Source organism: Aquarana catesbeiana, linkage group LG01 (genome assembly GCF_042186555.1).
Source record: "Aquarana catesbeiana isolate 2022-GZ linkage group LG01, ASM4218655v1, whole genome shotgun sequence".
NCBI lineage: Eukaryota > Metazoa > Chordata > Amphibia > Anura > Ranidae > Aquarana > Aquarana catesbeiana.
The window spans coordinates 666,608,061-666,622,994 of record NC_133324.1 but is presented as its reverse complement, the minus strand read 5'-3'; the positions used below and the strand labels follow the sequence as shown (position 1 = coordinate 666,622,994).

At 38.9% G+C, this 14,934-nt stretch overlaps 1 protein-coding gene across 8 annotated transcripts in view; it reads left to right on the top strand.

Annotated features, from left to right (window-relative positions):
* LEF1 (lymphoid enhancer binding factor 1) overlaps positions 1-14,934 on the top strand; it is a 154,871-nt gene that overhangs the window by 94,361 nt on the left and 45,576 nt on the right. For all 8 annotated transcript variants that reach the window (XM_073602111.1, XM_073602141.1, XM_073602136.1 and 5 more), the window contains 4 exons: positions 1,262-1,394; positions 5,498-5,588; positions 12,359-12,481; positions 14,056-14,218. In XM_073602111.1, coding sequence (XP_073458212.1) covers positions 1,262-1,394; positions 5,498-5,588; positions 12,359-12,481; positions 14,056-14,218 — 510 coding nt within the window. The remainder of the gene's footprint in view (positions 1-1,261; positions 1,395-5,497; positions 5,589-12,358; positions 12,482-14,055; positions 14,219-14,934) is intronic.

Genomic DNA, 14,934 nt, shown 5'->3' with positions numbered 1-14,934 from the left:
CTCTCCATTTTTAGGTATTTTTAGGCACTGCCAAGTTTGTAGAGGCCGGTCTGCTGACAGCCTTAAAGCAGTATTAAACCCTCCTATCCTTTACAGACACAGAAGCTGCTTCTGTTTGATTTGCAACTGCCATAGTGCTGCGCATGTGATCAGTTATGACACCAGCCATTTGATGGTTTGACAGTTTGGTTGAGGAAACAAGCAAATATGACAGTGATCATTCCAGGCATTGTAAACAGGACTGTAATCTAACCATTTTATTTAGTGACAGGGGCTTTGACTGGCTTTCAGAGAGCTTTAACAAAGCCTGTCCGAAGCCTTGTTTTGAAGCAAATGTAAACTAACCGTTAATGTGCGTTGAAGCTGAAGCAAGTATAAAATGGACTTTTTATCACAATCTTAAAAATAGTGTGATTGATTAGCGCTATTAATGTTTTGGTATTTGCTGTAACATATTTCTGGTTCAAGTGTAAATGAGCCCTTACTGGCAGGATCACTATGAGAAAAAAAAAAGTCTTAAGGGCTCATTTACACTTGCTACGGCTTCAACACACATTAACAGCTAGTTTACACTTGCTTCAAAACAAGGCTTTGCACACACTTTGTTAAAGCTCTCTGAACGCCAGTCAAAGCTCCTGTCATTAAATAAACTGGTTAGCTTACAGTCCTGTTTACACCTTGATTTTGCTTTGGCTTTGCTTCAAAAATTATACCCCATGTAGCTTAAGTGATGCTTCAAAGCGTCTTCAAAGTCTCCATAGAAGTCTATGGCAAAGCTCGCTTGAAGCCCCACTGAAGCCCCACCAAAGCCTCATTGAAGCCCCACCAAAGGCTCATCGAAGCCCCATCAAAGCTACACCAAAGCCTCATCGAAGCCCCACCGAAGCCTCATCGAACCACCAAGCAAAAGCAAGGTGTAAACAGGACTGCAAGCTAACCATTTTATTTAGTGACAGGGGCTTTGACTGGCGTTCAGAGAGCATTAACAAAGCGTGTCCGAAGCCTTGTTTTGAAGCAAGTGTAAACTAGCCCTAAGAACACCTAGGGAATGGTAGACTGCCATATATATTACATTTTTATTTTTGGGTTTAAACATGTTTTAACACATATGTGTTATGTCCAGAAAATGGCTGCAAACGGCAATTTTTTTTTTTCACTCCAAAGCTAAGTCTAACAAATATAAAGTGTTATAATATTATTATTTATTGCTATTTATGAAAAAAAGGCTTAAGTGCATGTTGTTTTGCTCTTATTGTTTCAGTCAAATAAAGTTCCAGTTGTGCAGCCGTCACATGCAGTGCATCCCCTCACACCTCTCATCACATACAGCGACGAGCACTTTGCCCCAGGAGCTCACCCTTCACATATTCCGTCAGATGTCTGCTCCAAGCAAGGTATGAATTGCAACTCTAAATATGAGAAAACGCTGTCATGTATTTTACTGGGAGAGGTAGTTCTTTTTTTCCTGCTGGGTCCTTTCAGAAATGAGAAACTTTTGCTTACATGTAACGGTCATAGGAAAACAAGGTGTAGCAATACATAGCAATTCCGTTCATGCTATTAGATCCCTTAGTATGTTCATTGTGGACAGTCACCAAGCTATTGCAGGAACTAAGCCACCCTGAATAGCACTGTATTTCAAATGGATTGTTAATCATTTTAGACTAATGTAAGAACATTTTGTATATCTCTCCCACATCAAACATTAAAAACATACTTGTGTAAACTATTCTTAATTTAATCTAGCTATTATTTTGAAAACAAAAACCTCAATACTGGTAAAAAAAAGTGCCGTGGGGTGAGGACTACTACAAAGGGGACTACTACAAAAATTAAAGAGTAATTATATGTTTTCCATTTATTTAAAGTGACATGAACACACTAATAATCTCTTGAGATTGACCTTCTAGTAGCTTTTTCTCCTTTCATACTACTATTATACATTTCTGGTGCTGTTGTTTTGCCTTACAGGTTACTTTCATCTTACCATTGTATAGGTGGTTATTCTTGTTCTAATCTAGTCCATTTAAGCTTTTGTTGTAGATCTACAGCAATTATAATTACAGGAACTGGGCCCATAAATAACCAAACAATTGCCTTAAGATCATCCTATGTGGAGAAAAGAATCAATTTTCACTACACTATTAAAACACATGGGGGCAATTATTCATGTAATGGTTTTGAAGAAAACAAGTTTGCTAGCTCTTATCCTGTGTAAATCATTGAGGTTTATTTAGTATCTACAAAATGTAAGTGCTAAGCATCACCTAATTTCATGTAAGCATATCTATGTGTATAACAAAGGCACTTGTTTGTATACCTAACAAATATCAAGGTGTGTTCTAATTTAAACGTTGAGAAGTGTATTAATTCAAAAGCATGATTTGAAAAGTGAAAACATTCTTCTAAACTGCGTTCTACCTCCATAGATGGAGCACCTATGTAATCTAAAATTTAAAAAAATACTGTTTAATATACAATGACACCCTGGCCTAATAAATCACCAAACAAGGATACACCAGGTGATGATCTACATTTTATTAAAGAAGGATATGGGTGTGTGAATTAATCTTGAAAAGAAAAGGTAAAATGTGGAGTGACAATCAACAAATGCGTTGGAGGCTCAGAGTGCTCTCTACTGGTCATGTGATCTTTGAGCTCTCTTAAGTCAGCCATACATGGATCAAAATTCAGCAGGGGCTGGCCAAATTTCAATCCAAGAATGGGCAGTCTATCGATTGACTTGTGTACAATCAGCCTTTCAGGTTTTTCCTGAAAGATTAGTGCCGCCAGCTATAGCCAGCAACGCTAATCATTGTGTTCTGGCGGCAAGGAAGGCTCCCCGTCAGCAGAACACAATAGCACTGCGGGAGGGAGTCTCCCATCAACAATGACTGTGTTGATGGGGAAAGCTGGAAATTTTCTTCCCTAAAATTGGATAATCTATGACCTGCCTTAGGACCAGCATTAGACAGCTGCAGTGACACACTTATGCTGGAGTATGGAAGTAAGTATGTTTTTTGTAATACCCCATATTTCTCCTTTTAAGGAAGCATTGGGACAGATTTACTCAAAGGGTAAAGGCTGTTTACTTAGCAACTTTAATATATACTGAACTTAGGTGAAGGTGCAGCTTCGTTCAAACTTCAAACAACCAGCCATATACTAGTAACTATACTGTTTTTAATTCCCTCTGGAAAGTGAACATTGACTTTGCTAAGTGGACAACCTCTGCTGTTTAGTAAATCAGCTAGGGCCATGCTGCCCATGAGTCCAATTGAGGCAATCGCCTCCAACCGCACTCATGGACACTCTACCCTCTAGCCCTATGTCTTTCTTATATAATAAAATGTACAATAAAGGGATTTGCACTGGAAGTTGAATTTTGCAAGGGAACTCGCCTCAGAGCTTAGTGAACGTTATGAAGTTGTACTTGGCAAAAAAAAATACCCAATCACGTGCAATAAAATGAAAAAAAAAACAGCATTTTTTCTTGCATACAGTTGGATGATGGAAGTCAGCAGAGCTTCACCTCATTCACTAAGACCCCTTTCACACTGGGACGGTTTGCAGGCGGTATTGCGCTAAAAATACCGCCTGCAAACCGCCCCTAAACAGCCTCCGCTGTTTGTTCAGTGTGAAAGCCCGAGGGCTTTCACACTGAAGCAGTGCGCTGGCAGGACGGTGAAAAAAGTCCTGCAAACCGCTTCTTTGGAGCGGTGAAGGAGCGGCAATACCGCGGCTATAGCCGCGCTGTACGAGTGATTTTAACCCTTTTTCGGCCGCCAGCGGGGGTTAAAACCGCACCGCTAGCGGCCGAATACAGCTGCAAGAACGACGGTACAGCAGCGCTAAAAATAGCACTGTTGTACCGCCGACGCCCCCACCGCCCCAGTGTGAAAGGGGCCTAAGCTCTGGAGCAAATTGCCATGTCAAGTGCAACTATCCTTGCCATAGGTAAATCAACCCCTATGTGTAGTCCACCACCAAACTATGGTTCAAAGCAGTAAACCATCTATAATATACAAAGTATACACTACTTTAAAATTAAGAGTGCTAAATCAGTGGCGGCCCATCAATATGGGGAGGCAGGGTTGTTTGTTTCTTGTTTTGAAGCACGTGATTAGAGCCAGAGGCTCTAATTAGCTTAAAAAAAGGGTGCGCTTGGGGTGCAGAGCACTGTGCCCCGAGCACCCCCCAGTTGTGTGATAATGTCAATTGGTCGAGAGATTCTATTGTCTGCTGAGGAGAAGGAGGGAGGAGACGCAGGAAAAGCCGCTGAAGCCGAGGAAGTGGAGACGCAGGGTGAAGCCGCCGCTCGGAGGAAGCGCTGCCAGCGTCCTAGATGGGGTTAAGTGTGGGGCTGGTGACCGACTGACCTGGGGGGGGGTGGTGCCTTTGACCCCACCGACCAAGGGGGGTGGGTTGCTTGCTGCCCCCCTCCAAAAAATATACCACCAGCCGCCACTAGTGCTTATTTTATTTCACTACTAAAATCTGTCCAAAATGCTGAATTTATTCATTGTGTTCATATAATAACAGGTCTTGTACGTATTATAAAGTTTAGAATTATGGAGTAGAAAGCAGAAATCGACTAGGGAAATGAACAAGGTTTTGGTGGCAAGGTGTTTACTCTAGAACTTGTAGGGTTTACAGTCTCTGAGTGTATACTGAAATATGATGTATAGCTCTTTGTGGGATTTTTCTTTGTACTCTTTTTGTTCTACAAAAAAAGTGCTACTAAGGCAAAACAGCTTGACCTTGCCGCCCAAAGCCGTTAGCTTGATGAGGAGCTTAGTAGAAACTGGAGTGACAGTTGGGAGCCAAGTGAATCATATCAAGAGTGAGCATTAGAAGCCTAAAAATGATTCATAATTAGTCGGTGATCCTCTGTGGTTCAAAATGGAGAGAAAAAACTGTAATGCAACCTTTGGGGAATGTGTGTTAATGGACAGGCCCTAATATAATGTACCTAATCTACATTCTGTATTTTAAGCCAAGTTTTTGGCAGCTGTCTGCTTTAAACGTTATTGTTGTTTTTTCAACTTTCATTAAAACAACAATCGTGGAACTAAGCTAAAACATTACAGTGTAAAAGAACTGCTGGTTTTCTGGGAAATGCTGATCTCTTGTTGGTGCTGGGCCAGGGGTGCTAGTTGAGTTTTGAAGGGGTTAAATCAAAATCACAAATTGCCTAAGCACCTTATAAATGTAAATTTCATGGTTATTGCATTATGCATGCTGTTCATGTATATTTTTTCTCATCCATCAAAAATAGAACAGAACTGGAGGACAGTGACTAATCCATTGAGTGCTGAGAAGGAATTAATGTCCTCCGGGGGTAGAATAGCAACACTTACCACTTTTTTTTACGTTGGATCCTAACATTATTTGTTGTACATTTTTCTACAGTAAAAAATATATACTGTCCTGGCATCTATCTGTATACACTTGAGTGCTCTTTGAGACGATGTTTGATGTGATATTCTATTAACAGGCATGCACAGGCATCCTCAAGCACCTGACCTTCCTACCTTCTACCCCCTGTCTCCTGGAGGAGTGGGCCAGATGACACCACCTCTTGGCTGGTGAGTTTATATTAACTGACTGAGATATCTGCAGATATACATCAGAATAAAAATGACAAATGGACATGTGCAATCATTGTATAATCAGTATAGCATGTAATCCATGTTGTTTAGAACTAAAGCCCGGTTCACACTGGTGCGACATGCACTCAGACTTTGAGAGCACGTGTCGCGTGACATGTAAAAATGTTTCCCGTCTTAACTGGTCCGACTTTGCAATAGGTTCCTGCACTACTTTGGTCTGACTTCTGTCTGATTTCAGCCCATAGTATTGAATGGCAGACACATCAAAGTCAGATCCTCATCTTAATTGATGTAATTTGGATCCGACATTATAGGAAGATTACACAGGCATTCCCTGAAGTTGCTTCGAAGTCACGTCAAAGTCGTGCCGAAGTCGTGCTGAAGTGGCCTGGCAAGTCGCTCGACTTTTATGTTGGCGTAGTGTGAACCCGGCCCACATCTCATTTCAAGTAATGCAATCTGTACTCATTCTTTCAGATGCACTGCAGCTGTGCTGTGCATATATGTACACCGAAACAATCTGGTCACCGTTGAAATTAATGTATGATCACTGGTCGTCACCTGTTGACAACCCAACTGATGGCCTTTCCCCCTCCATGAAGATCTTTCTAGTCTCCTTTAGCAATCAAATGCACAATGTAGACAGCCTAATGAATGCCAAACCTGGTTGAAATTGCAGTCATGGGATGACAGCCTTCGAAAGCCAGTGACTACTTTTACTTTCTTTGTGGTTACAAAGTTAAAAAAGCGGTATGGTTTAGCATTTTGGCAGCAGCAACTCCAGATATGATCCTTGGTGGTATTTCGGTATCTAGGCAGCAGTTTGTTCAAATGAAAAGTGTATTTGTAAAGCAAATAGCATTAATGAATTAGGTACAAACTGATTTTTGAGTAGGGAAGGGTAAATATTATTAGATTTTTTTTTACTGCCTGTGTAGCACTGGGGATAATTTTCTTCACTTACTGTCCTGGAGACACACCTGGGAATGCGAGGAATCTTTCCAAGTGAATGTAATCCCAGGTTCACATTGACAGCGGGAATGAAAATGGTGCGAGTTCATCTGAAATCATACGATTTAATTCCCGCATGTCAGTCCTGACTTTGGGGGCGATTTCAGAGACATCTGTTGCTGCACAGATGTCTATCGAAATCGTACTCCAAAGTTGCCAAAGGTAGTACAGAAACTACTTTAGGCAATTGCCGCCAATTTGGTATGCGATTTGACATGTCAAATCGCATACCAAATCGTTCCAATGTGAACCAGGGCTAATTCCAATTTAAGATAGTTGTCACAGAAACTGGTGTACCTACATATTGGAGGATTTTCCTTTATCTGTGCTTCTGGTGTCAACTGTAAAATTTTGGATTTTTTCAAATTTTTTGTCCTGGTGTCAATGGTCACTTAAACAAATAGAAGCATGAATCTCCCCAGAATGTATACAAATGACAATGAAAAATTAAAGTGATTGCAAACGATCAACTTGTAAAACAATCCATTTACTTTAAAATAGAAATTAAATTCAAAACATTTGTGTATAGATATAAAAAAACATTCTAAATACCTTTTTCCCCTTTTTTTTTAAGTGATTACATTTCCTCTGTTCTCAGTTGGGGGGATGAGAAGCAGCAGCACACTGAGCTTGCCAGTGAATGACTGTGTAGCAGGGGCGTGTCAGGACAAGCCTGATCATTGGAGGAGAGCAGACTGAGTTCCCAACATAGCTAGAGAACTAACTACACTGTGCTCTCCTGCTTAATGTGGTCAGTTATTAATAGGAAAGCAAAGGGACTGAAGGGAACACCAGGGATTTCACACAAATGGAGCAATACAAAGAGAACAGGATACTTTTTTCATACAAGTACATGGGACATCAGGAATATGAAATGTTGAGTTTACATACGCTTTAACAAAAGGTCTAACCCTTCCCTACTCCACTTTAAACTAAAAGAATTGTCCTTAGAAAAAAAAAAACCTCTGCCTCCCAGCTATGTGCTCATGCTTCATTCTAACGCGTTTCATCACTATTGACTCTGTCAAGGACCTTTCACGTAGTCAATAGTAATTAAATGCATCAAAATGAGCCTAATCTTGTAAGTAGGAAGTATTTGCCTCAAATGGAGTTTGCATTGTTTATTGACTGTTGTTCATAAATTATTGGGTTTTAGGAAATTCCCATTTTGAAAGTAAGGCAATTACTACATTGATATTAGTCACAGACCTTGTAAATGAAAGGAGAAGTCCAGCCTGAGCTTGTTAGGCTGGGCTTCTACTATGGGTCACAGGAGTGCAATTCGTTTTGCACTCAGGTGACCTGTTTTCAGCAGGTCTGAAGTCCGCTCTCTGCTGACGTCACACAGATAGATCAGTCCAGGCACCGCATCATCCTGACTTTAGGAATCTAGATCCGCCAGGTGCCTGGACTGACACCCAGCTCAGCCTCTCAGCGAGCCACTGAGACGGCTGCTCCCCGCCCCTCCACAGCTCAGCGCTCCAGTGAGCGTAGAGGAGCAGAGCAGGAGAGCTGCTGATTGAGAGGCAGCAGCTCTCTACTCGGTGAGTCGAGAGAACCGAGCCATCGGCGGTTTTCGATCGTTCAGTTCTCAGCGTAGAGGCGCTGGGGGACAGATGCAGCATTGGACTGATGCTGCATCCACCTAGGTAAATATGAGTCTGCAGTAACCCCGATTCCCATACTTCTCTTTTAAGTACTATCTGTATTCTGTGAATCCTGTATAAGGCTAGGGTCATATCTGTGCAGATCAGGAAACCATGCATAATTGCACATGTTCCGGACCCACAGGCAAAAAATGCTGCTCTTTTGCAGATGCGCAGGGGTGCCATTAATTTTTAATGGCACCCCCATGCATTGGAAAACGCAGAGTGTTTTTGGGTGCACACAATTGCATTGTGCTGCAGCTGCATGGAGTCAGGGACCTTTTACCCCAAGTTTCCCGCAGGTACAGCAGCCTATTCAAAATGACTGCTGTGCCCATGCAGATGCACCCGCACAGACCCGCACAAGAACCTAAACTTAAACAAAATGGTCTTGCACTGTTATAAAACAGGACTCTCTAACCATTTCTTGTTCTGTTTATCTGATGTGGCATGAGCTTAATTATATGATTAGACTAAAGTTTTACTTGCAAGAGAAATAGAATTCAGATGTTTGTTTTTTGAACAGAAACATTTTTGTTACAAATTATTATGAAATTAATTCATTTAATTTTGTGTAAAAAAAAGTATTGCAACTAACATGTAAATGGTGGTTGAACAGATTCTGGGGACTTTTCAGTGTTCTTAATTCATGTGAAGATGACTTAATCAAATATTCCCATTATCTATGTTTGCCAAGGGAATCATGTGATTTAAACAGTTAACAATTTAGGTTTGGGTTGTCTCCCAAAACCACTGTTCTTTTTTTCTTTTCTGTTCAGGAAGAATTTCAATCTAAATAAAAATGTGTCTATGGTCTCTAATTGCAAAGTTTTTTTAGATCTTTAAATAGATTAATTGTTGCACTTCTAACAAAAAGCAACTGTTCAATAAAAACGACTTGATTAAAGAATATATATCCAATTAACATTTTTTCTTTCAGGTTATACCAAAGGTATACCAATGTGAAAATTAACTACTTCACCTACTAGGAGTGGCTGTAACTATTTTCCCCCTCATCTATATGACTGGAGCCCCATTCACAATGATTGTTTTTTTTTACATTTTTTTCCTGATAATACTTTTATATTGTATGATGTGATTAGTAGCTCTGAAGTGCCTAGTTCTTTAACAGCCTTTGTTTTTTTGACATATGCAAATGATAGCCATACTACTTATTCAATATGTGCGTTTTATAGATATAGGGGTTGATTTACTAAAAAGTGCAAAATCTGGTGCAGCTCTGCATAGAAACCAATCAGCTTCCAGTTGTCTTTTTTTTGGGTCAAAGCTTAATTGAACAAGCTGAAGTTAGAAGCTGATTGGCTGCCAGGTACAACTGCACCAGAATATGCACACTCCGGTTTTAGTAAATCAACCCCATAATGTAAATACAAGGATGACATTCATTCATATTAAATACCTGGAGTCTCCTTCCATATCATTCTACACCAGCATATACTGTATATATCTATAGATATAGATATAGATATCTATAGATCTAGATAGAAAGATAGATAGATAGATAGATAGATAGATAGATAGATAGATAGATAGATAGATAGATAGATAGATAGATAGATAGATAGATAGATAGATAGATAGATAGATCTATGTACATATATATATATATATATATATATATATATATATATATATATATATATATATATATATATATTTAAACTGAAACCATGCCCAGACTATGCACACTAAAGTATTTACATATTCTAAACTTGCAGTAAATCCACTACAAAAGAAGTCCCTGTTTACCTCTGTAGCTATAAGCATTGTAGAGAAATTAACCTTCAAATTATACAGGTTTTCCTACACACCAGCTGTCTTGTCCTTCTCTCCTCTTGTCCATTCACAGGACGCATTGCATTATGTGGACGCTTTACAGAATACCAAGCATTCTGTGACTAAACAAGAGGAGAGGAAGAGTGAGCAAAAGACAAGGTGGCTGCTCTGTATGAGAGTCTCCTGCTCTCCTGCTGAGGGCAAGAAGTATTTTGGTGCTCAATGAAAATTGTGTAATTGTGAATAGCAATTCAGGAGCTGACATATACCTGGGATTTAACCATTTGTAACCCAGCAGATTAAAAAAAAAGGTCCTCTGTAAGGTTCTGTGCATGGAACTCCACTCAGTGGAAGTTCAGGAGAACAAAGTCTACAGTCCACTTACAGTCCACTAAAGAAGCCAGACTTTCCTGTACATCAGTAGAAAATATGAGAGGAAGACAAAAGGAATATAAATACAATGCCATTTACTAAAAAAAATTTCTATTCACTAGTAGAGCTAAGATCCAAGGCAAGGTAATGCTAAGCAACCCAAAAGCCCAGGTTAGTAGTATTGTAAACCTACATTGCAACCTTTCCTTGCTGCCCCTTGGTTTGGTCTATCTGTCTGTAAATGCCGTTCATGCTTACATCTTACACATGGATTCACAGAATTGTCTACACAGTTAACAATGTGCTCCCCCACATGACAGTGTGCTGAAACGGCATGCTGTTTATCCCCATAGTACAATAGCTGGTAATCAAGACTGGTGTCTAATCTTCTACATTGGAATAATCCCAATCTTCCATTTCATGCCCATGGCCCATTCTCTCCAATAAAAACAATTCACTAAGTGCTTGGATTGTCAGGAGAGTGGCATTATAGACGCCTGCAGCTTCTAAAGCCATTTTACATGAAATCTGTCAATCAATAACCCTGTTTGAACTGAATTGATTGAGTCAAGTCGGGTAGGAATGAATCAATTATTCTGTCTGAACTATTCTTTTTAAATATGCTAATCCAGTTCAAAGTGTAAAGCAGCTCCAATCAAAAGGGAGCACAGTGTAATTTAAGCAGTTCAAAGCCCACATAAAACAATATTACTGATTGTGTCTGTTTGTATGGTCTATAATTCTAGACATTACAAAAAACACGGTTGCTTTCAGGATATGAAAAATCACTATAGGGCTATCTAAACTATCATTTATTTTCATCCAAAATGTCTTAATATTTCCTTTTGTAGACCAAAATCTGAAAAGGAATGCTAATACATTTAGGATCATCAAAATATAGTCACCACAGTTCTTGTCAATTTGTAAGCTCCAAAGACAGTTCTGATGGACAGGTTGCTTTGGGTATCTTTAGATAATTTTGCCAATTATGTCCAATTTCACATGCTGTACTGTATGTAGCTGTTCTAAATAAGCACAGGGAAGAATTCTTTATTCATAGGTAATCACTTTCTAAAGCAAAGCAACATTTTTATTGTTACTGTATGTATCAGAACAGAGAGGGATAAAAATAGTATAGCAAGCAATTTGAATAAAAGCATAATGTAGCATATAAAGTATATACATGATCATAGTGACTTAAACAATAACTCACCATTAGGTCTAAATGCCCGAATCAAATAAGAATAAGAAGTTTATGTCCTCAGTTGCATATGATAGTAACCTGTAATGATTTGTCATTTTTGCTTATGGAGAGATACAGGAAACTAGGTATAGGTACTGCATAACATATCATTCCCCTTATCCTTGGTTATGATAGGCTGGTGTTCCGGAAATGGCACGTGTGTGTGTGTGTGCACTGCAGAGTATTACTGAGATACTAGAGATCTGAAAACTACTAGTAAATATTTGTTACACAGTTAGTATCTAGAATTTATTTCGCTAACGTAACAGTTGAAATTATATATAGCGGTAAACTGCTTTCTTACCAAATGTTCTGTAGTTCTGTTCAGTCAGTCTTGAGATTCGCTTAACTATCGCCCCCCCAGACAGCATAGACAGGTCCCTGACCTCGCTTTTCTAGAACTATACTACTTGGTCTAATATTTTACCCAACCCATGATTGGTCAGTAAAGGAATAGCAGCACAGGGATAATATTATCCCTATGCTATCTCTCTTTCTGCTGTGTTGGATTGACAAAACTGTACAAAGACATATTGAAGCACTTTTAAAAATACTTTGAACATTTTTTTTATTAATTTATATAATTCCATGAAATACATTATGGGTTTTCTATTTCCATCTATAGATCGGCACAAAAAATTACTTACTGACTTACTCTACTTTTTTATTTTGCTTAGGTATTCACATCACATGGTCCCTGGTCCTCCAGGTCCTCACACAACTGGAATCCCTCATCCCGCTATCGTCAATCCTCAGGTTAAACAAGAACACCACCACAATGACAATGACCTAATGCATGTGTAAGTCGAGTCTAAATCCTTATAAATTAATTATGAATTAATACCTAATATTAAGGGGATGTATTATTTTAAAATGTTATTTACATACTAGAGAGAGAGAGAGAGAGAGAGAGAGAGAGAGAGAGAGAGAAAGAGAGCAGCTTGATGTAAATAATGAAGTGTGTTAAGGATTTGACAGAGCTTGCTTTGCTTGCTCTGTATAGATTGTATATATATATATATATATATATATATATACATGGGGGCCAACTCAATGCACTTCCTGTGTGGCAGAAATCTTATTTTAAAAAAGGGTAGCAGAGTGATTGCAAACTGACAGTCCGAAATTCACTGTATTTAATGGATAAGTTCACTTTTAAAACAAATAAAAATAAATGCACATTTGTTTGCAGGTTATTTTTTTTCCCTAGGAGTTTGCAGAGCATTGTACCCCTAGTCAGCAGATCACTGGTGCAATATCAGACTCCTGCAGACACGGAGTACAGCTGTCTGCCAATAACTCCCCTATGGGCAGACAGGTACATTCTTATATGTCTTCATTACTCCAAGAGTGAGACCTCCCTACATAATTCTTATCTCCGTGTTCTAGAATCTTATTCTGAATGCCCTATATTATAAAATGTAATATCTAACAAGGAGCGTGGTACCCACTCCTAACTACCAAAACAGCTGTGCAGATCCAAGAACTCAAGAGCAGGTGTATGAACAGTGGAGTCCCAGAAAGTAGTAGCTTTTTTTACTGTGAACTATATATATACATGATACCTGTCTATACCAGTAGGTGGTGCTGCAGTGTTATAGTGTGTATTCTATGGTAATGTAATCAGAGGAAGTACCTTCCTTATTGTGTTATATGCACTTGTTTGTATTCAGTTCCTGTTTTCATGCTGTAAAGACATGCATTGCAATCCTCCATGAAAGTAAAGCCGTTTCATGCAAACAACAAGCTACCAGCGCATTACTTCAATACTCTGAGAACAAAGTTGGCATTCATTTTTGATAGTAGTGACAAGAAAATTCAAAGCAGCAGAATGGAAAGTTTTTGTCAAACAAACACATTTCTAACAGTGTATGTGGTTTTAGTTCAGGAAATTACATTCATTCCGAAATCAAATATTAAAAGCAAACTCAATTTTTAAGTAGTTTTGAACATTAGTAAAATCATTGAATGTATCAAATGTATGTATCAATCATCATGAATCAACTGCATTAAATGTATCAAATGTATGTACTTTCCAATGACAGTAGTCAATCATCGAATGTATCGAGTGTATCAAATATTATTACGAATGTTCGTTTGGAATCCTACCAGTGTATGACTAGCTCTAGGGACAATGAATGGATTTACTGTATGTATGCTGTAAAGTTCTATACTGCGACACCTACATAATAACTGCAGGTAGCTAAAACTGGGAAGTTTACATAAATACCAGCTAAATTATTCTCATTTTAAGATATAATTTTTATAAACTACTACAGTGATTTAAATACACTGTGCTTCAAATTTCTCTAACTACACAACCATACCATTTTTGCACATTGTTCAATCTAGTTTGTCCCTTTCCATCATTTAGGAAACCTCATCATGAACAGAGAAAAGAGCAGGAGCCAAAAAGACCTCATATAAAGAAGCCGCTGAATGCTTTCATGTTGTATATGAAAGAGATGAGAGCGAATGTCGTAGCGGAGTGTACGCTTAAAGAAAGTGCCGCCATCAATCAGATTCTCGGCAGAAGGGTGAGCTTTGGGGCTTTCTGTTTATCTTTGCTAACCCGGCGTCTGCTTTACAAAACAGTGCCGACCGTCCTTCTGACGCTGCCTTATTCACAGATGACTGTGCTGTTGCTTGGCAACCTGTAAATACAAAGTAAATGAGGAAGTGAACGTCCAGCTTTTCATTTTTGGTTACTTGTCCCAGGCGATTCATTTATAATGTACCAAGAACCAATTTGCTCCAGAAAAGCCCTTTGTGCATTTTCAAGCAGGCTAGTTTGTTTCCTCTGTTTTAATGTTAGGGTATTTCAATGGCATACTGTTTTTTTTTTCTTTTTAACTTCCATGTCATTTCTATGTGCTGCAGTATGTTGTGATACATTTCATTGCATCAAAATGTTCATTAATGCAACATGTTCTATTTTTTTTTTTAGCGCACACCAACCCAGTGCCTTATTATTGTGGGAGGATGGTGTTGGGCTACGTAGCCCAATGCTGCTGGTATTAATGACCCCTTATCTGAACATATATTTGCGGTTTGCTGCATAGTTCTTCTTATAGGGTAGATTCACTTAATATGTAATAATAACCAGGGTTCTAAAACAGGGAAATCATTGCACTGCTAATTTTTTGATGCTCCTGAATCCATGCGTTCAGATTTGAGCAACCTCCAGAAAGACATACAGTTTCTGCATTCTTAAATTGTGTGATTCTCTAAAGAGCTGCATGTAAATATGTGG